General features: G+C 39.2%; 1 protein-coding gene and 1 long non-coding RNA gene across 2 annotated transcripts in view; one reads left to right on the top strand and one right to left on the bottom strand.

Moving 5' to 3' along the window:
• Positions 1-7719, bottom strand: part of pth2rb (parathyroid hormone 2 receptor b) — a 38879-nt gene extending 31160 nt beyond the window's left edge. Inside the window, exons 1-2 of the mRNA XM_083550699.1 lie at positions 7225-7719; positions 5633-5735 (exon numbers count right to left, since the gene is read on the bottom strand). Of these exons, the coding sequence (XP_083406825.1) occupies positions 5633-5735; positions 7225-7278 (157 nt within the window). The 5' untranslated portion in view covers positions 7279-7719. The remainder of the gene's footprint in view (positions 1-5632; positions 5736-7224) is intronic.
• LOC310731254 overlaps positions 1-21422 on the top strand; it is a 61474-nt gene extending 40052 nt beyond the window's left edge. The window contains exon 3 of the long non-coding RNA XR_014535130.1: positions 21034-21422. This is a non-coding gene — a long non-coding RNA (uncharacterized lncRNA). The remainder of the gene's footprint in view (positions 1-21033) is intronic.
• The last annotated feature ends 2184 nt before the right edge of the window (positions 21423-23606 follow it).

The following is a 23606-nucleotide window of genomic DNA, read 5'->3' on the forward strand; positions in this document are numbered from 1 at the left end:
AAACCTGTTTCAGAATGATGATGCCCCTCTGAGCTATATGAACTTCATTAAGATACGGTGTCTATTGGTTAGACTGGAAGATCTTAAGTGGCCTGCTACAGTATTTAAGCTCTGACCTCAACCCTGTTGAACATGATGAATTAAAACACCGACTGCACCCCAGACCTCCTCACCTCACCAACATCAGACCCTGAGTGAACAAGCTCTATAGCAGGCCACTCCAGATTTTCTACTCCAACCCATTTCTTGATGGAACTCCTAGTCTCCAAGTTGAAATAAAGGAAAAAATACCACAACCAAAGATGTTCTTGATGGAAGATTCCTAAGATTGCTCAGTTGAGAGACGACATTAGGTGAATTTAATTAAAAGTGATGCTAGGGGTGAAGCAGTGAGATTCTACAGTACAAGACGGCTTTTCTAACAGTACCTCCTTCACTTTTTTTTAATAACCGTTATTAAATATGAAAGATTGATGCCCACTCGTTTGGAAGAAGTGAATCTGATTGTACAGAAAGCATGCATTATTTGAAGTTTGTTCTGTTTGTTATTGTTTCTATAGTAACCAGTAGTACAAAGGGGACTGTGTCAGGCAGATGCTGAACATAACCTAGGAGTTATATTTAATGGATTTGAGAATTGGCCTGTGTAGAAAAATAAAGCTCATAATGGTTGATGTAAGGAGGCCTTTTTTTTTTTTTAAAGGGACATTTGCCTCACATAACATTTATCACAGGATTCCTGAGAACTGGAACATTTTATGGATTTAGAAATGCATTATTACTGTGCAATTCTGCATCGACATCCTTTGACATCGAGATAATTGTAAGTCGCTCCGAATAAATGGCGTAAATATACGTTTTACAGCTGAGCAATTGAGGTTTAAGGTCTTTTCTCAAGGGCCCAGCAGTGGCAGCTTGGTGCTGGGAATGTCTAGTAAACACCTTTATATTATGCATTGATTTATTTTCTTTCTTTCTAATAGAAATTGAATTAACATCCACTGACCAATCAGATGTTGAAATCTAACACTGCTGTAGCATAGAAGACGATGCTGTCCTGACTTTTTGACATGCCATATACTGATACATTTCCATAGTTTTTCATGGTGGATTTTATTTTTTATTTTTTTATGTTTGACATTTTCATTTCACATTTTTTTTTTCTCCACATTTTCCTTTGTTTATGTCTGGAAAGAAAAATCAAACAAAATGAAATATGTAATGTTTCTGCTATTGCACTTATTTTCATGTCTGATTTATGTTTAATTTTCCATATGATTTTCTTTCCACAGCAAACGATGCATTTTTCATTTCTTTATTTCCACATGATTTCTTTCCCTTTTTGATGTTTCACAATGAAATCCGGTTTCTTTCACCATTCTTTATTCCTTTTATGATTTTCCACTTGATTCATCTTTCACATGCTCAGATGTCACATTATTCCTTTTTCCTGTTATTACATAATTACACTGTAGTCACGCGCGTTTGCTTGCATGCCGTTCACTTGAGATTTCAGCATGTTACAAATTACAAAGGCATCATCATATGATTACATGCAGCATTATAGACGTGTTTCCACGTTCCATACACTTGTAGACACGTGACGATAAGATTTGTGCTTTTTTTTTTTTTGGACATCCAATTCCACATGTATTCTCTATTTGCTGTAATAATAACCTTCAGTTTTCTGGGAAGATGTTCTACTAGATGTAGTGTGGAGATGTGTGGAGACAAGACTGTTGGTAAAGTCAGGTATTGATGTGAGGTTTGGTGAGGTGGAGGCGGCCTGGGGTGCAGTTAGTGTTCGCATTCATCAGGTTTTAATAGGAATCTTCCAATCCAATTTAAAAAATTAACTGTAGCATTGGATCTTTGCATTTAATGACAGAAAGCCGCACAGATTGAACTCTAAATTTGATGGCATAAAACGCTGGTTTTCATTTTTTTCTCTATGTACATTTTCGCCTGGGAAATTAATCTCATTTATCTTTAGCTGAAGTTAATTAGCTGATAATAGTCTTAATCCATTGATGCTCAAGGGTTGAATCTGAGATTCTATAATATACTTTCTACACTTCATCTTCTTTCGGCTGCTCCCGTTAGGGGTCACCACAGCGGATCATCCTTCTCCATACGACCCTGTCCTCTACCTCTGCCTCTTTCAAACCTTTCAAAGTCTTCCCTCACCACATCCATAAACCTCTTCCTTGGCCTTATCCTCAGTGTTCTTCTACCGATATATCCCATGTCCCTCCTTTGCACGTTTTGTCCAAACCATCTCAATCGCGAATCCCTCACCTTGTCTTCAAAACGTCCTGCATGGGCTGTTCAGCCATTTGGGTTGCACAAGCAAGTGCACTCTTGGTCCCGGTCCCAAGCACGGAAAAATGGGGTGGGTTGCGTTATGAAAAGGGCATCCAGCGTAAAACGTGTGCCAAATCAAATATGCGCATCACAAACCTGGATTTCATACTTTGTACACATTCATGTATATACAGTATGTCTACTATATGGACAGACATTTTGGACTTTTCAAACCATGTGTGCTCTTCCCCCAGACAGTTACCACACAGTTGGAGGCACACAATTGACGTCTTTTGGATGTGGTGGCTTGAAAATTTCCCTTCAGTTGAACTAGAAGATCCAAACCTGTTCTGACATGACAGTGCCTCTGTGCACAAAGCCAGCTCTATGAAGATCTACTTTACATGGTTTGGGATGGAAGATCCTCCCGCTGTAGAGCTCTGATTTGGAGCTCTGTCCTTGTGGATTAATAAGCACAAATTTCCACAAGCACAGACCAAAATCTAGTGGAACATCTTCCCAGAAGAGTTGGGGTTATTAAAACAGCAAATTGAGACTAAATGCGGAACGGGCTGTTTAAAAAGCACAGATGAACCTCACGGTCAGGTGTGTTTTTCGGCTATATTTTTTTTATATATATTGAGTGCTAAATGCTCTACACTCAGTACTCAACATCAACTGATCAACTATGTACACAATACACTGTATATTAGGTATAAGACTGCAGGATATAATGTTTCTCTGATTTGACTACAAAAGCCGAACGAAAATGGGAACTCCAGAACTTTGGTATTGCGATTCATTTCGTTTACTTGAGCAGAACTAAAATGTTTTTTCCAGTGGCCCACCGACCCCCACCTTCCCCATCCCATCATGCTGACACCATACAAGACAATGCAGCCAAGGCTAAATAATTAGAAACGGATAGAATTTGAATCATCACTCAACTGACTTTTGTTCATTTTGTCTTTTCGTTTCTTTCTTGTATAAAACAGCAATAGGCTCTATACAGGTCACAGAAACAATTAGTTTACTGTTAGTTCACCTGACGACCGCACAAGGTTGTTCAGAAGGTGAGCGAATAATTTCAGTTTCAAAACAATCAGGAATGAGTCATCATCATTTGTCCTTGGCTGCATTATAATTACAGGTGCATCTTAATAAATTAGAATATCGTGGGAAAAGTAATTCAAAACAAAGTAGTTAAAATCAAATTGGGAAACTCGTATATTAAATAAATCCAGTGCACACAGACTGAAGTAATTTAAGTCGTTTGGTTCTTTTGTGATGATTTTGTGCTCACATTGATCAAAACCCACCAATTCACTCAAAAGATAAAAATACTTCATAAAACCAATAAAAACATTTTTTGTGAATTGTTGGCCTTCTGGAAAGTCTGTTCATTTACTGTACATGTACTCAATACTTGGTTGGGGCTCCTTTTGCTTTAATTACCGCTGCAGGTGTGGCATGGAGGTTTTCTTTGGTCTCTGGTTTCTAATTTTCTTCTTGACAATACCTCATAGGTTCTCTATGGGGTTCAGGTCTGGTGAGTTTGCTGGCCAGTCAAGCACACCAACACCAGGGTCATTTAACCAGCTTGTGCTTTTGGCAGTGTTGGGAGGTGCCAAATCCTGCTGGAAAATGGAATCAGCATCTTTAAAAAAAAAAACTAAAACAGCAGAAGGAAGCATGAAGTGCTCTTAAATTTCTTGGTAAACGGGTGCAGTGACTTTGGTTTTTAAAAAACACAGTTGACCAACACCAGCTAGTGACCTTGCACAACAAATCACACACTGTGGAAACTTAACACTGGACTTCAAGAAACTTGGGCTATGACTTCTCCACTCTTCCTCCAGACTCTAGGACCTTGGTTTCCAAATGAAATACAAAACTTGCTCTCATCTTAAAAAAAAAAGAGGACTTTGGACCACTGGGCAACAGTCCAGTTCTTCTTCTCCTTAGCCCAGGTAAGACGCCTCTGACATTGTCTTTGGTTCAGGAGTGGCTTAACAAGAGGTCTGTGTGTGGTCGCTCATGATGCCTTGACCCCAGCCTCAGTCCATTCCTTGTGAAGTTCACCCAAATTCTTGAATCAATTTTGCTTGACAAGCAATAATTCTTCTCATGTCCATCATGAAACGTGTTGGCTCTCGAAAAAGGAACGTTTTCATCACGTCCTATTCAAACCACCCATTAGTCACCAAGTCATTCAAACTATTCGCTAAAAATGTTCATGGATCGCCCATTGAGAAGATCGATTGAAGCAAAGCAGCTCTTTTATATTTCTTTCAGATACCCAGACTGGTGTGTCACTCTAATCTTTTCCTCTTAGTTGATGAGCGATTCCAATAAAACACAATTTTTTGTTGTTGTAACCGAGCAGCTATGGAAACAGCTTGGTTTGGTTTGCTGCGCTTACTTCACTGGTTTCCAGTAGCTGCACGTATCAGATTCAAAACACTAACACTTGCCTACAAGGCCAAAAATGGACCAGCACCATCTTACCTCAGACTTCATCACATCTCGCACTGCACCACGCTGTCTGAGATCCTCCAGCACTGCTCGACTGGTACCACCTTCTCTCAGAATAAGAGCTAACTATATCTCAAGGCTCTTCTCCGTTCTAGGACCGAGGTAGTGGAATGAATTTCCCCTAGATGTCCATACAGCGGAGTCCCTGACTATCTTCAAGCGACGGTTAAAGACCTACCTCTTCCTGAAACACTTAAATTAGCACTTTCCAAGTTTGCGTTGTAAAAATCAAGAGTTGTGGTCTGATTTATTTTAAGTTTGTAATCTAACGTACCGGTATAGATTTATTCATTGCTAGATTTTTTCTTGTTTGTCACAATTTAATGTTTCAGATCATCAAACTAATTTAAATATTAGTAAAAGATAACACAAGTGAACACAACGTGCAGATTTTGAATGAAGATTTTTGTTATTGAGGGAAAACAAGACCTGGCTATTAGCTAAAGAAAAAACACAAAGAAAAAAATTCCAAATATGAATCAGGCTACTTTTGTCCACAAGTGTCCACAAAGTCATCTTTATTAAATTGGATTGAGCGACATTGTATTAGAGATGGGCATTTTTCTTTTCTTTTCGAACCGATGGAGTGCTTTCCTCTCAGAGATTTCCGACACTCCGAGACTGGCTTTCAAAAAAAGGATCAATTGCATGTTTCTCCCAGTCGACCGCAAGTGACAGGGTTTCCTCTGATCAAAATAACATTACTGCAGATGCTAAAAAAATTAAAAAAAAAGTGTGTGTGTGGGGGGGGGGGGGTGGTATTTGTTTTGGATGTGTGAAAAAAGACGTCTACCTTCAGGATCATGCTCGGAAATGTTCTGGAGACACTGCAGTTTGATGTCATATAGGAGAAGGACCTGTTCTTGTGCAGTGAGTCCCACCTCGGGATCCACCAGCTGCGGAGAAAGAACACGAGTCGTACCCTACGTTAGGCCCTACTCAAAAGTATTGGTGGGAAAAATGGGAAAAATCCGCAAACCCTGATGCAGACGATTTTTTTTTCCGGAAATGAGTGCTTCCTGTCAATAGCATGCAAAATAAATGGCACCCTTTCAAATGAGGGCCGTTTGCGAATGCCCTCTATTTGGACATTTTGATCATTTGATTTTATGAATTTGTGTTTGCACAGTTGTTTCAGCAATTCAGATTCCGGTTTGTTTAATAGTTCAGTGGCTAATACCAAGGATCCTTCACAAGATCCCTGGCATTTACAGACAGCTTTCACCTCCAAACTTTACTACAAGGTAAAAAGGTTTTCAAAATGTATGGTTCCTATATAGGGGGCATAGGTGGGAAAGCTTTAATAAAATGAATAGTTGATTGGAATCAAGAGCATCGGATGAGTGAGCCTCCTCCCTCCCACACCACCGCCCCCTGAACTGACTGAATTTTGCACAATTGAGTTGTTTTCTCTTGAGTTGGTTCCTACTTTATTTTTTTCTTCTCAACTGCTCAACAACACCACCAGTGCCAGGAAATCACTTCAAGTTGTATCAGTGGGGACGACGACACTGGCATAGCTTTTTGTGGACATGGCGTGATGATCACACAGCAGTCACAAAGACAACCGATCGTTCAGCAGCTGCATCAGAATAAATCAGGCAGTCGCTCTGAAAGCCGAAAGTGCAGCATCACTGGACTCGAGCAGTGACACTGAGCGTTTATCCGTGCCTCGGATATGCAATGGTTCTTGCGCAGAGAGACAAACCCTAATATTTATCATGCTAAGCCTGGCTGGAAAGGTCAGACTGCACAGCGGAGTTGAAGGTTTCACATTTGAGATGAAATGACCAGAAGAATGACTTGAAGCCCCCCACACACACAAACAGAAAATTCATAGAATTCGTTGTTTTTAAAAAAAAAATTACATTTTTAAATATAAAATAATAGGTTGATGTCAATATATTAATTATGCAGCCTCCATTGTGCCCAAATAAACCCAATGCATTTCTCACTTATGAAATGAATTTTTAATTTGCGGCAAAACAAACTCATGTATTTATTATTAATATTAGAAATATTTTCATGAATCATTTCAGTTATTAGTATTGTATTAGACGACGTATTGCATCCTGCTTGTCTGAGTGTTAAAACTCCAAAAATAGAAATCATTGAAATGAACTAAATTGTGTGTAAATAAAAACAATGCAATAATATTTGATAATTAATGACATACTAATATAAAACAAATATGATTTATTATTGTTACGTTCCCATTCTCACAATTTGTTCCTATAGATATATTGGCCACTCCAATTCAAATAAATAAGGAAATAAACAAGAAAAGAGAGGGAGAAAGAGAGAGATGCACGTTCATGCCAGGAAAATTGGCTACAGGAAATTAACAAGAAAAAGGAAAAAAAGGAAAGAAATTCATATGCTCACCTGCCCCTTGGCCAAACTCCAAAGGAAAACTTGTGCACAGAGCAGCTTCAGCATGCTGAAATCACTCTGATTATCATGCAATCAAACAGGGGGGAAAAAAGTCCAAATTGGATCCAAGTGGAGAAAAAAAAAGCTTGTTCCAGCCGTCCAAGATTGGCAGTGCCAAGATTTTTACGCACCAACAGCGTTTAAGTCCATTATGCCCAGGTAAAATCATCCAGTGCCTGGCTGACCAAAAAAAAAAAAAAACCCCAATGCAAGAGAGGGAGAAAAACGAAGAAAAAGGGGACAGAGGGAGGGAGAAAGGAGAGAGAGTCCAAATTCCACTGAAGCGATTCAGCGTTCAATACGATCACGCGTAAAACCTTCTCCAGAAGTGTTTCATTGCGAGTGTGCGCTCCATGACTAAAGACATGTGCGCAGCTTTTAATCAGTGGTGGAGACGCGCAGGAGATCCTCCTTTGTTCATTGCCTTCAAGCGAGAAACAGGAGCACAGCTTGCTCCATTAATCCAGCTGAGTGGACATTTACATCTGCGTAATTTTATTCACGCACTCAGGAGGAAAAGAGTAGGAGGAATAAAGAGACTGGGGGAGATGGATAAGGAGGGTAGGGGTTTTTTTTTTGGTGGGGGGGGTGTATACAAAATATACTGCTCCTCAGATTGATCCATGTTCATATAAAACAAGCAGGTGCGTCCATATCTAATCACTACCCAAAGATCAATGAAGCTCCTGAATCTTCTGGCTATATATATATATATAATGATTTCTTCTACATTGGATACGACAAGCCCTGAGCATAGCCTTTTTGTCCTGGATCTCCTTTGCAATTTACTTGCTCATGTCTCTCAATGCTTCAGTGCCTGATGACTGATCATCTGGCTGACAGATTTTATTCAGTCAATCACTAGTCTTGGGACCGTATTAAATTCTAACACATAGTCAGCAGGTTGACCCAATGAGTAGTTCAGGGATACAATGATGGCAGGTTGTATTGTGGAATTAACAAGCATCATCTTGGTTATTTGAAAGAAATCGAAAAAGCGACGACTCACATCAGAAATGACAAATTTAATGTGTATCATCCCTGGTAATGAGAGGGATTATACACATCATTGCACCTCAAATCACCACCTCACCATCCAACCGTGATCTACACACTGCCCATAATTGGTGAAACTTTTGATAATGCTGCCCCTAGTGACAGCTTTCTTTGTGTAATACCTGAACTTTTCTGCCCAGATCCAACCATATTTTGGGCTGTAATCCATCCAAGTGATTCGGACTACTGTTTAATAATCAGTGCATAACTTGGAGATTATTTAATGATCAAGAACAACAAATGGATAGTATTTTGTAAGTATAATGCATTAACCAATGCATTTTGGATTCGAAGGCCGTGAGTTCAAATCCCAGGCACACCAAGCTGAGCATAACCCTTGACGATTTGATGTATAAACAAGATAAATGTAAGTCGCTCTAGATAGTGGCATCTGCCAATAGTTCTTAACAACCTGAAATTGATCTTAGTTAATTCTTAGTCAGATTTTCTTTTTTTTTAAACTATACAATCATGTGCTCTTACAGAGGATTATATGTGAAGCTAATTTGAAAGAAAATCACAAACTCAAAAAATGCCACCCGCTTAAGTGTTCAACCACCCATGATCTTGATCATACAGGCAAACGACTTAACATATACTGCTAACCACCTCCCAAATTCTAGATCTACAATGAAACATCATTGAAAAACTGTAAATAGAAGACCAACAAAAGATCCAAGAGACGTAATAAATACACTAACAGAGTGGAAAATAGTGTATTAAATGAAACGTATCCAAGAGATTTGACATGTCAAGTAGAGACCCGCACTTCGGGGCCCCAAGTACAGTGGGACGCGCAGCAAACGAGTGCGGGTGCGGGAAAAATTTGAGTGTGTGTCAAGAAGCGTGATTCAAGTCCAAGATTGAGATACTGCACATAGACAAGCTTCAAAGTCACATGTGTGACAGAAACCTAACACAGGCCATACCTCAATTCACACTAGACCTACAGTGTAATATGGTGGCAGCACAATGCACTAGGGACATGTTCCGGTCCTCAGAACCTGTCATATTTGAAGGCAGAATGGACGGAGCAAACTATAAGCCGGCATTACACTTTGGTTTGCTAAAAAAAAGAAGAAAAAAAAAGAAAAATCGCCTTGAGCAGGGCAGCAGACTTGAAAACAAGGCCAAAGCAATACAATAGAATTTCAAACAAAAAGTTTCCAGAGTGGCCAAGTCAAAGTCCAGATGTGAATCCCAAAAGCTGAGAAATAATGAACTGAATGGCTTTCAGAGCATGTTGGATTGCAGTAAAAAAACACCAGCCGAAACGATCAGGGTCAAATAGTAGCATTTGTACTCCAGATGAGTCTGATTACTTTTATAAGGGGTTGATTACTTTTGCAAGGCGCTGCAATGTTTTCAGCCGTATCCGCCTCTCATCCCGTCTCATCGCCTGAGGTAAAAGAAACTCATCGCAGGAGCCTCATCGCAAGTCTTGTTGTTTTATAAGGTGATTGAAACTGTTGAGCAACTTGGACATTTTGGCAAACGGTATTGGATTACAAAACTTACTGATCAGGCAATTTAAGGATGGCTTTTTACGTGTCATTACAGCACAGTGATTATTTCTGCGCATATCACTGGAAGCTGGGGTCAGAGCGTAGGGTCCAACATGTTGCAGCACCTCTAGAATGCAGAGGGGTTATGGGCTTTGCTTAATGGTCCATGATTGGCAGCTTGGCAATTCCGGGGCATGATCCCCCAACCTTCCGATCAGTAACACAGAGACTTAAACATTGAGCAGAACACTTTTGCAGTGGGGTGAAGCAAATGCACATCTATCTAACCAGGATATCCATTTGGGGAGCCTAAAGAAACAGGTGATGATCAAAGCCTGGAGGAAGAAGGAGATATAGAATATGGGCTGATTCAATTTGTATGATATCTACAAAGAAGATAATAATAAAAAAACAAAACTGAAACTGGCGAAGAAAACCATGGTCCATGAGTCTGACCCACTCAATATGTGAGGTTTTTGTTGTTTCTTTATTTTTTTGTATGAACTTGAAAAACTATTTTTAGACAGGCTTCAAAGTAATAGAAACTCAACGACAGGCCATGTTTCAATTCACGCAATTCCTAGAGTGAAATATACCGGCAGCAGCACTATGCTCCAGGGACACATTTCCCGCTCAAAACCTGTCAGCTTAAAAAAAAAAACGCAAGCAAACTAATTTAAGAAGTAACACAAAACGAGTGAACACAGTCAGGTAACTAACCAATCACAGAATGGTAGAGTATTACAAGAGAACCTGCTTCAGTTTGCTAAAAAAAAAAAAAAAGCAGGATAGCAGTTTTTAAAGACAAAGGTATAAAATAGTGGTTCAAAACAAAAACAAGAAAGGTGGCTAGGTCAAAGTCCAAATCTGAATCCTACTGGCGCTGCTTAACATTCTAGTCAAATAGCAATATCTAAACAACCAGATCGGATTGGAACAAATTTGCTCGAATAATCAGTCCCAAACAGTGGGCAAAGCTGATATGACCTTATCCAAACAGCCTTAAAACACTTATTTTTATCAAATACTTACTTAAGTACTACACTGAAGGGCTGAAATACAGCGAAATATGGTGGTGGCAGCATCATGCTCTGGGGATGCACTTCCTTATCAGAAACTGTCAGATTTAAAGGGGGAACACAGGTGAACTAATCAGGGACATTTAAACAAGCAAACAGTCAGTTAACAAACCAGTGGCAGGATGGTGAGGGACGAGGGAAACGGGTCTGGTTGTGAATTCCCATTCTAGTCCTAACACTAAACACATTCCATGTTTTATTCACCAATTATACATTAGAGAGTAAAAAGGATGGTATTTTACTAGTCACAACTATATAAAAATTCTTTCTTTGCATACTCCAGCTTGTTAGCAAGTTGGGGTCTGAGGAGAGTCATGATGCAGTGGTCCTGGAGCAGAGAGGGTTAAGAGATTTGGCCCAACACAAGCAGCTTTCAAATCAGTAACCCAGAGCCATAGCCACTGCAGTACCACCTCCTTTTCCTTCTCACTAAATCGCACCAATGCAAACAAATAGAAATGCACTTAATATTTCAAACTGATTTTAAAATATGAGCCGCTGAACCCACAATTATCAGGATTCATTCCTCCGTCGACTGGCGTCCATTTCAATAATCGTGCAAAAGAATCTCAGGAGTAACAACGAGTTAGGGGACACTTTCATCAAATTCTTTTCTCCTCATGCCAATGTGGAAGATTTTCCAGATTTACCCCTTGAAAAGTGTCAAACCCTTTTTTTTTATATATATATTTTTTTATATACTGATGTTCTCGCACCATTAATACTGTACACACTCGTTCTACACGTACACAGGGGAAGGCATTAGACTACATTTAATTGGATGCACAGCTCTGTTTTGTTTCATGGTCTGTACTAAAAATATATGAAAAAGCACAAAACACAGTTACAGGAGGAAAGTGTGTTTCCTGGGAAACAGTTAAATTTTTCCCCTAAGAAATTATTCTTATTTTTTTACTTCCTGCTTTTGATCACTCTGTTTGTGGGTGTCGGTCTGTTATTTAACTTGCATGTTATTTTATTTATTAATTCTTTTTATTTTTTAATTGATGAAATCCCTGTCAATCAAGTGTCCTATTGCAGACCCTCTCCTGAAAAAAAATAAATTAATTAATTCAGTAGGGAGAAAAAAAATAAAGTGCAGCAAAATCATGAATAATTGATGACCGAATGGCTTCCCAAACCCTTACCTTGGCTCTTTCCTGAATAATTAAATTTAAAGTTAAGTTACATCAAGATTTTAGAAAGGCAAATGAGAGAAAGAGAGAGCAGTAACATTGTAAGATTGGTACACATTTTTTGAACATCCTGGTTAACGTTTAGGTCCCATTTGCTGAAATAAAACTTTCACTCTTCTGGGAACATGTTCCACTAGATTTTGGAGTGTGCTTGAGAACATTTTTGCTCATTCAGCAAAAAAGGCTTTAGTTAAGTCCAGTACTGATGTAGATGAGGTGAGGAGGCCTGAAGCGATCAGTGTTTCAATTTATCCTGTTGGTGTTCAGCAGGGTTGAGGCCAGAACTCTATGGCAGGCCACTCAAGATGTACCCCATGTCGCTCTCTTTGTGCACAGGGACATTGTCATGCTGGATTAGGTTTCAGTCTCCTAGTCCAAGTAAAAGGAAAAGTTCATGCATCCAAAGAAATCCCATACAATTGTGTGCCTCTGACAGTGTGAGGAAGAAGCACATATGGCTGGAAATGTCAGGTGTCCCAATATTTTTGTTGATCCATATCACGTGTATGGGTTATTATTGAAACTTTGATTTCGTTTGACATTTACATTAAAGTGAGTCTTATGCACATTCTGTAATGCCGTTCCAAACGTCTAGGGGTTTAGTGGTCTGTGCAAAGCTCGACAGAGTATAGTAAATATTATGTTTGAAACTCTGGTAATATTTCCTGTTGAACTCATTAAATGTCAGTAAGAAACAAATAGTCAAATGATTCATTCCAGTGATATCCAGGATATTAAAGTTATTTTAAAACGGAACGAACGCTTGCAGTGATTCATCTGCAATTAAAAAAAAAAAAAACAGGTCAAAGGATTAACCCGAAATTGTTCTCTGCCACACATCTAACCTTTTACAAAAGAGAGAGGGACGTGGGCATTGTTTTAACGTGAAGGAAGACTAAACGTACAGTAATTGAACACACTGCATGGAAAATAGAGCACCTGGGACCTATATATATATATATATATATATATATATATATATATATATATATATATATATATATATATATATATATATATATATATATATATATATATATATGCGCATTATAATGACAGCAATGGTTTCAGACACACTAAGATTCGTACGTGATTTTTATAATAACTTCCACCTATCTTTTTTTCTTAAATGATGTTGCAATAGCGTGTGCTTTCGGAGATTTGGCATCATCCACAAGGGGGCGTTAGTAAAATCAACCACTGATGTAGGTGAAGTAAGGTTGACCGCCTGGGGTTCACGTTCAACAAGGTTGAGATTAGAGCTCTATAGCAGGTTACTCAAGATCTTCCACTCCAATCCATGTAATCTATATGTTCATGAAGCTGGCTGTGTGTACAGGGAACAGGTTTGGGTGTCCGAGTTCAAGTGAAGGGATTATTTAATGCTACCATTTGGTGGTCTAGTGGTTAGGATGCGGCGATCTCACCGCTGCGGCCCGGGTTCGATCCCCGGTCAGGGAACCAACCCCAGCCATTAGGGTTGCATAAACCTTAGTGCCGGTCCCAAGCCCGGATAAATGGGGAGGGTTGCGTTAGGAAGGGCATCCAGCGGAAAAACGTGCCAAATCAAACTTGCGGATGATCCGCTGTGGCGACCCCTAATGGGAGAAGCCGAAAGAACGTTTTTTTCTAAAGACAGTCCATGACCTGCACAATTGTTTGGAGAAGAACCACAAAATGTCGACTGTTCCTATACCTTTGACCATGTGGTTACATTTTATTTGTATAAATGTATTTTATAATACAGAGCAATTTGAATGGACCCTCCTAAGAACCACTGTAGTCAACATATTTAGGGTTGATATGCTACTCTATCTACTCTGATGGTCCGGAGGCTTGTTGCATTTTTGAATGTTGCACCACACACTGTAGGTACAGCAACCATCCCATAAACTGTTGGTATACTCGAATAAAATCCCAAGTGGAAATGCAGGATTGTTGGTGCTCAATAAACCAGTGGGATTCGACCCTGAGCCATTCCCTCTTTTCATGAGGAGGGAGGATATTGCGTTAGGGTCTGGCAGGTCATGCATTTCCCACCTAGATCTTCAACGGCGTCTTATCCAAATTCGGTCCACACCGTCATTATGACGCCACGGCTTTAGAAACCATCCATGTTTAGAGAATCCCAGTTTAAACACAGACACGAAACCAAGAAACGCAATGAACACGATTCAACAAGTCTCCTTTCACTGCAGCCACAGCCCGCATACATCATCTCTAGCTCTAAATGTTTTGTGCAGTTTTGCCGTGCATTATGGTTTTCCTAGGGATTTTAAATTAGTTTTTTTTTTTTTTTTGTCCGAATCCAGGAAAGTGTAAACTAAAGTATATATGGGTCATTAAAAAAAGAACCATTGACTATTGGGAAGAATTTGATACATGTTTATGGATAAAAATATACTGCCAGTCATTAAACTAATGAGCCACTGGGCCACTATTTCTACCTGCTTTATTGGATCAGTGGATGCTGCAGGTGGTGGGGCAGCCCCATTTAGAAAAGAGATGTTTATAGTATAGTCCAGTATATACCCCTGAATTCTGTATATATTCTCTGTCAAATATGTTCCTGAGGTATTCTTCCATGCAACAGCCATTTGTTGGCCATGATAAATAGTCCCCTAAGCTATTTTGTCATGGGATACGAGCTATAGGTCATCAATGGCAAAGCCATGGTTACCTACAAACCAGGCCACAATTGGATTACTAGACACATTGAAAAAGTGGTTACATGTCAAATGGGCCCACCCCAAACAAGTAGGGACACAGATACCCTACTTGTGCCCTACTGGTTAAACATGGGGTCTGAATCAAGATGGTGAAATGTAGTTAGACTAAACAGCAAACTGTTTTTGAAAAAGAATTTCCGCTCCACTGGATGACATTGCCTTGGCATTTTGTGCTGTTGGCACTCTACAACAAGTGTATAGCTTAGATTTGAATAGCGCTGGAAAGTGTTGTTATATATTTGAAGAATTATAAATTGGGGGAAATATTGCCATGGCCAATGTATTAATTTCACACTATTTCATTTTTTTTTTTTTTATACAACCTCTAAATACATGCAATAACTAATGCCACAAGAGCATTGCATTCATGCAGTCATGCAGAAACATCTGGGATCCTGTTTAGTGAGATTGATACCGATTGACGGATGTCTATGGACAGAGATGGTTGTTATGAATAGATTAATGAAAAACAGATGGATTACTGGCTATAGATTGATGAACGGGGTCTTTCAGTGCCGCATTCTGGCTCTGTGGCAATAAGGCAATGACCAATACTGCTTCTAGCTTAAAAATTCAAACAAAAACACATCTCCCATCAATTTCCAATGGTCACAATTTGAGCTTTCAATCCATGAAAAACCTCCGGCATGGCAGATTACACCAAAAAGCACACAAAATGGCCCCAATTTAGCAGAGGGGTCTCCCGGTACAAGACTAGAGAGATTATTTTTCTGCCTGTGATAAAACTCATGATGTGCAGCTAGTACACCATTTGTACCTGCTTCAGGCATCATTGGATAATTGGATGTTGCACAGTAGTAAGGCAATAATTTTGAACAGCTTTTGACAAACTGAACAACCATTGAAACTCCAGCACTGTGCCTGGGATCATTAAAAGCATTTGTTCTTCGCAATCGTTTGCCTTCAGCTTTGCCTGCTTATCATTATCCTTCCAGCCCTGTCTAGTATATAGTTTTTATGATCACCTGACTCTTAGCTTGTCTATTCTTTTAAGTATTGCTTAACCTTTTGCGTGCTTGTTTACTTGATTGTTGAAAACAGATAATACTGACACTACTGAATCTGAGAAAACCAACAATCTTTGGCTTTTTTTTTTTTTTTTTTTTTTAAACAAACTTTGTTTAAACACGTTTCAAGCAGGTTGTATTTAAAAAGTAAGGAGGGGCTCATTGAATTGGGTAGTTAAATAGGTATGGATGGACATGGATGGATAGATATGCATAGATGAATGGTTATGGGTGGATGAACGGATTGATGGCTATGGATAGATGATGAATTGTTATGGATGGCTAGATAGATTGCTTGGGATGGATAGATGGATGGATTTCAATAGATATGGATGGATTGATGAATGGTTATGTATGGATAGATGGATGGTGATGGATGGATAGGTGGAAGGATGGATAAATGGATTCATGCTATGGATGGACAGATGAATGGTTATGGATGGATAGCTATGGATGTATGGATAGATGAATGGTAATGGATGGATGGATGGAAATATTAAGCCAGCTTGCGTATTAGGAAAATACTTACACTTATTAAATTCTTATTCATTCTTTATTTATTCATTATTTATACTATTCATAAATTATCTGTGTAAAGCTGCTTTGAGACAATGCCCAAAAAAGAGCTATACAAATAAAAATTAGTTCAATGGACTGCTGCATGTTGATGGATGGACGGACGGACGGGCTATGGATAAATAGATGGGTAGATGAACGGGTATAGATGTTTATTTAACTTCCCAATTCTATCACCCTCTATAGACACACCCATGCCAAGAGACATATTCAGACAAGGATCGATAAGCACTTTGACACTTGATAATTATCTATTTTATTCATTTGTGTCCTTTATTCCTTTATAACTGGACACCTTGTTGAACATCCCAATCTGAAGTTAGTTCCTCCAAAAGCCTTCACCAATGTGGAAAGCCTTTTCTCTTCAAACCTGGTCCAAAAAGTCCTGCCACTCAGCTGATTTATCCCAAGTGTAGGGGTTGACAGGCTGAGGCTGTTTCAGAAGCCAACATATCCCTAGAAAATATTTTTAATACTCATTTTTTTTCAACCCCATGAAGTCTAGTCTGCTAGTGAAATGCAGGTAATTCACTTTCTCTAAATTTCCCAGATTTTCATAAAAATGCCACTCACTCCACGAACGATTTGATCTCGCATGCCTTAACTGTGTTTGGGTATCCGTTATATTTTTCCCCTCTGAGATTTGCGCTTGTCAGTCACAGGGTCCTTTCAGGGCATGTTCAATACACAAAGTCTTGCGCTTCCCCTTCGCCGCTTCACTCCTGCCACTGCAAATGCACCGTGAACAAAGACTGAGATGGACAGGCATGATAATTCAAGCTGTGGACTTCGATTATCTTGGATCCATCCTTTCCATTATATCCTCAAGACCTTCTGTTCCCTGCTCTCTGTAGTCGTGTTATTCGTTACCACTAAAATTCACAAAGAAGAAAATACAGCAGAGGATCCGACGTCATTAAAGTCCGAATGAGACGCCTGGTGATTTAAAGCCTGCCAACAAGTGAAGCTTGACTGCAGAGGTGGGAAGTAATGAAGTACAAATGCTTTGTTACTGTACTTATGTAAATTTTTCTGGTGTCAGTACTTCACTGTTTATTTTTTAAACTTTTGACTTTCACCCATTACATTTTTTTTACACAAATATCTGTCCTCTCTACTTCTTACATTTTCGATCCAGACACTTTTAATCTATTTGGTGACGTCATCAATGTCTAATCAATTTCCAGGCATTGCTTTTTCAATCTAGTCAAGTTTATTTCTATAGCGCTTTTTACAGTGGACATTTTTACAGTGGATGAAAAAAACTCCCTTAGATGTTATGAGGAAGAAACCTTGAGAGGAACTAGACTCAAAAGGGAAACCCATCCACATTTGTCAATGTAAGATTATTAGTAATGTTCTAGTAGTACAGTCAGTTGACGTTATGGAACCAGAAGCTACTGAGCAACTCATAAAATAGCTCATTTAAGATCATCATAGATCCAACACCGGCTTCTCCATGCCAGAGCCTTTAAACACTCAAAGAGGTCTAATGTCCAAACTCCACATAAAGTGTATTCCAAAAAGCGCTGGTACGTCTCTAGATGGTTCGGGATGTTTGCGGGCATCTACTACTTTAAAGGTCCATCATCTTCAGGTGGGACGCGACTGGAGCTGAAGCAAGTATGGGGTTAACGTAGATGAGACAGAGGGAGTCAGTGATGTAAACATGACCGAGAACAGAGACATTCCTGATCACCTGATCGTCGTTATTATTTCTCTGCTGGTGTTTTATATGGTGGATGTTTATCCTGGATACATTCATTAGGTAACAATATTTGAAATTCTTTTGGATTAATTTATTCATGACGTGAGGTCCAGTTTCCAAAACAGGTTTTAGTAATAACTACTTTTTGCTTAAGTACATGTCAGAACCCAAACATATTTACTTTAACTTGAGTGAAAAAGTGTAGTTAGAACTTCTTTTAAAACATCAGTATCTGTACTTCTACTTGAGTGAAGGATGTGTGTACTTTTGTCAGAGGAAAAAAAAAATGAAAACACACGATATACGTTCTTTTAAAATGCGTTATTACACATCAGAATGATGATATTTATAATGAAACCTTTTTAAGATTGTGAGCCAAAATCAACTTGGCTCTAATTATCCCTGCATTTATAAGATCTACACAAAGACATTCACTCACAAACTCATCTGCTTTCTCTCTCAAAGTTAATGAGCCATAAAAAAAAAACAAAAAAAAAAACCACTTTACAGCTTATCATTCTACTGAGAAACCGAGAAGCTCAAACTCTTCAAAGCATCAAAACTCAAAACTCCTTTCATAAATTTTGAAACATCTCCTGACAGAAAACTTCACCTAATCTATGCTTATAGGGTGTGTGTGTGTGTGTGTGTAGGGATGGCAAATATATTGGGGCACCTGACTTTTGCCATATGCCATATGAGGTGGTATCAAAAAGTTTAAAGACAAACTGGCACTACTTTGACCATGTGCGTTAATCACGTTTTTTTTTTTCAATTTCATTGTCGATAGTAAGTAAGAATAAAGAGCATGCGTGAAATTCTGCGTGATATTGGACAAATCTGTCCCAGAGACGTTTGACATGACCTTTCCAGCGATATGTGGTTCTTTTCCAAACTGTTACCACAAAGCTGGAGGCACTCAATTATGCAGGACATCTTGAGATCCGCTATAATTAAAGTTTGCATTCACCCAAACTTGGAAACCCAAAACCTGTTCCAACATGGTGATGTGCACAAAGTGAGCTCCTTGAAGATCTCGTTTACATGCTTTGGAGAGGAAGATCTCGAGTGGCCTGCTATAGAGCTCTGATCTCATCCCTACTGAACACCTTTGGGATGAATGTGAACGCTGACTGCACCCCAGGTCTCCTCACCTCACCTACATTAGTACCTGCCTTTCATGACACCCTTGTAGCTGAAGAACACAAATATCCATTAGCACACTCCAAAATCTAGTGGAACATCTTCCCAGAAGAGTGGAGGGAAATATATGAGCAATTTGGGGCAAAATGTGGAATGCAATGCTCAAAAATTACATACCGTACTAATGACTAGGTGACCCAATACTTTTAGAATTATAGTGTATGTATATCCTTGTTTAAAAAATAGCAACATATGGCAGCATCCCTTATATAAAACACAAATAAAATTAAATGGAAAAAACTTTTAAACATTGAAATGGCTCATGACAAGAAAGATTTAACAATAAATATACATCAGAAAAATCTACTTAAGTACAGTAAAGAAGTATTACTTCCCACCTCTGGTGGACTCCATCCTCTTCCCGAAAATTAGGATCCAGGTCAAAGCTGGATCAAAGCAATTTTGACACCGTTGCGGAGATCCGGCACAAATCTCAGAAGGTGCTTCAAACACTTGGAAAAGAGGACTTCCAAGACACATTAAAGAAGTGGCAGGAAGGTGAAGGTGATCGTGAGGCGACGTAGATAAACAAAGTCTTGAAACGTTTTGATACCACCTCGTATCTTCCCCAAACGGTTATGTGGGGTGACCCACCCAGTGGTCCAATTACTGAATCCACTGGCGTTGGTGATGGAATGCTGTGTGTTGGTCTTTCATGCGCTGCTGTAAAAGCTACTAAAACGAATTGCAATTTGTTACATGAATCCAATTTTTGAACTCAAATCTAAATAAGTAAAAAAAGATTGATCTTGATTAAGTCTAATTAAAGTTCATCACCTTATTGTTTGTAGTTCTTCTTTAATTTGAATAGATTATTTGAAGCATTCCGTCCTTTCAATAAATCATTCGTTATGGACCCGGAGTCGATTAGAGCCCTGTGCCTGGACAACTACACCTGCTCACGTACACAAACTCGCCAGTCCGAATCTTAGTCGGAGGATATAAACGTTACCGTGATAGTCTAATATCAGAAGGTCCCAGACGTTGTGCTCTACGCTCCATCCTTTCATGAGTCTTCTGTATGTACTGTCCTATATGCCCGGTATGTAAAGTGGTTAGAACAGGAAATGGGGAACAAATGTGGAACGGGATGTTCAAAAAGCACACACGGATCTTGTGGTCAAGTGTCTGCAGACATTTTTCATATAGTGTATACATTTTACCAGCAGAAAAAGAGCAATAACAAGGAACCTTTTGTCTCGCTGGTCTGTTGTCATACAGAGATAAGGAATTCGAAAAGTGTCTGCTTCAAGATTTCCTGCGACGCTTCATCATCAATGCAATTCGTTAACAATGTTTATTGTTAAAAGCGCTATAACCATGTCATTGGATTCAATTGGGTGCTACAGCAAAAAAATGCAGAAACTAATAGGCTCCCAAGTGATGGGATGGATTTAATCATGGAGGTACATGCTGTATGTCTCAGTGTTTATTCAACCAGAAGAAGCAGTGGCAGCAGCAGATGTCAGACCTAATAACAATTTTTAATCTTCTGACTGCTCTTGAATATGAGGCCACACTTTATAAATATGTTCTCCTTCACAGCAAAGAACTCTGTGTTTCCAAAGAGCAGGAGATTCAGTGAATCACTTATTGTGATCCAGACTGAAGAGAAAGTCAATGTATTAACATATCTTCCTCTTTTCTTTTTTTTTTTTTTTTTGCTTTTTAACACGAATAGAAGATTTACAAGTTGAGACGCGTCTCAAATCTCAGCACCGGAAGGACCTGATGCAACAGCCGCTTCAACAGATTTGACCGATTTGCATCATCCGAATTTCCTGAAGACATTGAGAAGAGGACAAGCAAGTGCTCAGTGATATTGCAAGACCGACGTATGAAGGGAAATAAATAAAATAATACAATTAATATTATTATATTGATCTTTTGATTGTCCTTAATGCCCTCATGCCTTTACAATGGATGCAAGTCCATTGAAGCCCAATTCACATCTGCTTGTAAAATGCATTATTTCCATGTTGGCAGGGGGTCCTCCTCCCCCGCTTTCCTTTGCCGAGGCCCGACCTCCTTTCCAGCGCAAGCGGCACGAGCGAGAACATAGTAACTTATTAATCAGGAAGGCAGTGTGGGCGGTTTATCTGTAAGACACACTCCATTTGAAGATGTTCCTCATGCATAACCATGACAGAGCGGTGAAGAAGATAGCAATTAGCACGCCTTTGAAAAACAATATTCGTGGAGACAAAAAAGCACCAAAGAAAGCGTTCAGTAAAAGATTAATCCTAATGATAGCGATACAAAACGTGGTGGAAAGGTTCGAAAACAATACACCACAAGTCAAATCGAGATAATTGTTTTGCTTGAGAGAAGAAAGTCATCAAGAGAATTGCGCCTATGAGCAAATAAGACTTCTTCAACAACAAAACTACTCAATGAACGACTTTTTTTTTTTAATACAAATGAATTTTTCAATTGTCTACATCAGTGGTCCCCAACCCCCGGGTACCCCAGTTAGTACCAGTTAGTATTTTGTTGTATTTATCCGCCACACTTTAAGGGCCGGTCCGTGAAAATACTGTCCGTCATTAAACCGGTCCGTGGTGCTTAAAAGGTTGGGGTAACTAAGTAGAAACGAATAAGTTGCTCTTCATTAATACATTTATTACATGGGGAAAAAGGACACTTTTTTTTTTTTCAGCCATATGTACTGTAGTTCTTACCACAAAGTTCCAGACACACACTTGTCTAGACGTCTTTGACTGCAGTAGAATGAACTTGAATTTGAGGACACCCAAACCTATTCTAGCATGACAATGCACCTGTGCACACAGCCAGCTCCATGAATATATGCTTTACATGGTTTGGAGTGGAAGATCTTCTGCTATAGAGCGCTGACCTCAACCCCTGTAAAACATGTTGATTAAAAAGCTGACTGAATCCCAGGCATCAGTACCTGACATTACTAACATCCTTGTGGCTTGAACCTTCGCAAGCGCACCCCAAAATCTAGTGAAACTTTGTCCCAGAGGAGTGGAGGTTATTAGAACGGCGAGTAGGCACTAAATGTGGAATGAAAATGTTCAAAAAAGCGCAAACGAATCTTAAGTACAGTATAACCGGTAATAACAAACTTTTGCAGCAAAATGCATTAACCGTTAAACTATTACATATACATTAGTCATACTTGTAACGTTTGGAACAGCAGTCTAAAGGAAATGTGCCCTGTGTAGCAATATTTGATATTTTATGGACTAGATGTTCTATACGGCTGCTGAATCCAAAGACAGCTCTATTAAGCCTATTCAAGCGCAGAGATGTTAAAAAAAATAAATAAATAAAAATGCTGCTGCTGCAAAAGTGGACATCTAGGCTCCAATGGTCGCTGTATTTCAAGTCGGAAAGGAATTGCCTTATGTTCAATTAATGAAGTTAATAAGGGACGTTCGCCAACTCGATGCGCCAACGCTACACACGTGCACGATCGTTTTGAAGTCACCTACTGCAGGAACTCAGATTGACACGTGATGCTGTAACTGTTAATTACGACAGAAAAGTGGGAATAAATGCTTTGACCTGAATGGAGAAGCAAGAATTTCCAGCATTTAGAAGACTTTCCTGCATTGTATACATTCACTTCTTTTTTTTTTTTTTTTTGATGAACACAATCGCAGGAGTCTAAGAAGATCAAGGACAGAGATCTCAGCAGTCCATCAACTAAAGACAGCAATGGCCAATGGTGTCTTTAGAAAAAAACAAACAAACAAACAAAACCCCCCCCCCGCAAAAACACAATATAGGCTTTACCAAGATAATAGGCACCAACTTGGCTGCTTTAAATACACACTGTCCTTGGAGGAACGGGAAAAATGTTTGAACCGAAGGAAACTGTGTTGGTGCTGCTGTTTCTATGAGAATAAGTTCTTATCGACTGGCTCCAGATTAGTTTTTGGAGTATTGTACCCCGAATGCAGAACTTGACTCAATCCTACAGTACAACATTTGCTGAATGTTGTCTTTAACAGTGGGCCATTTCTCCAGCAGCCTTACCCTAAGGTTCCTGCTGAGCACCTGCTAAAAGATGACAATCCAAAGCTAGAGATACAGTACAGGATCCTGAGCAAACACTTCCATAGCCTTCACTCAGCTAATGTGACAGCTAGCTATAGAGTGGTTTCATTAAGTGAATGAGTTTAAGACATATGTTAATAAAGAACTAGAAATTCATGCATAGTTCCTGAATCTCTAAACAGTATTTTAAGAGTGACCAGTTAAAGTACTAGAAGTAAGAAAGCT

This window comes from Silurus aristotelis, assembly GCF_946808225.1.
Source record: "Silurus aristotelis genome assembly, chromosome: 9".
In the NCBI taxonomy this organism is placed as follows: Eukaryota; Metazoa; Chordata; class Actinopteri; order Siluriformes; family Siluridae; genus Silurus; species Silurus aristotelis.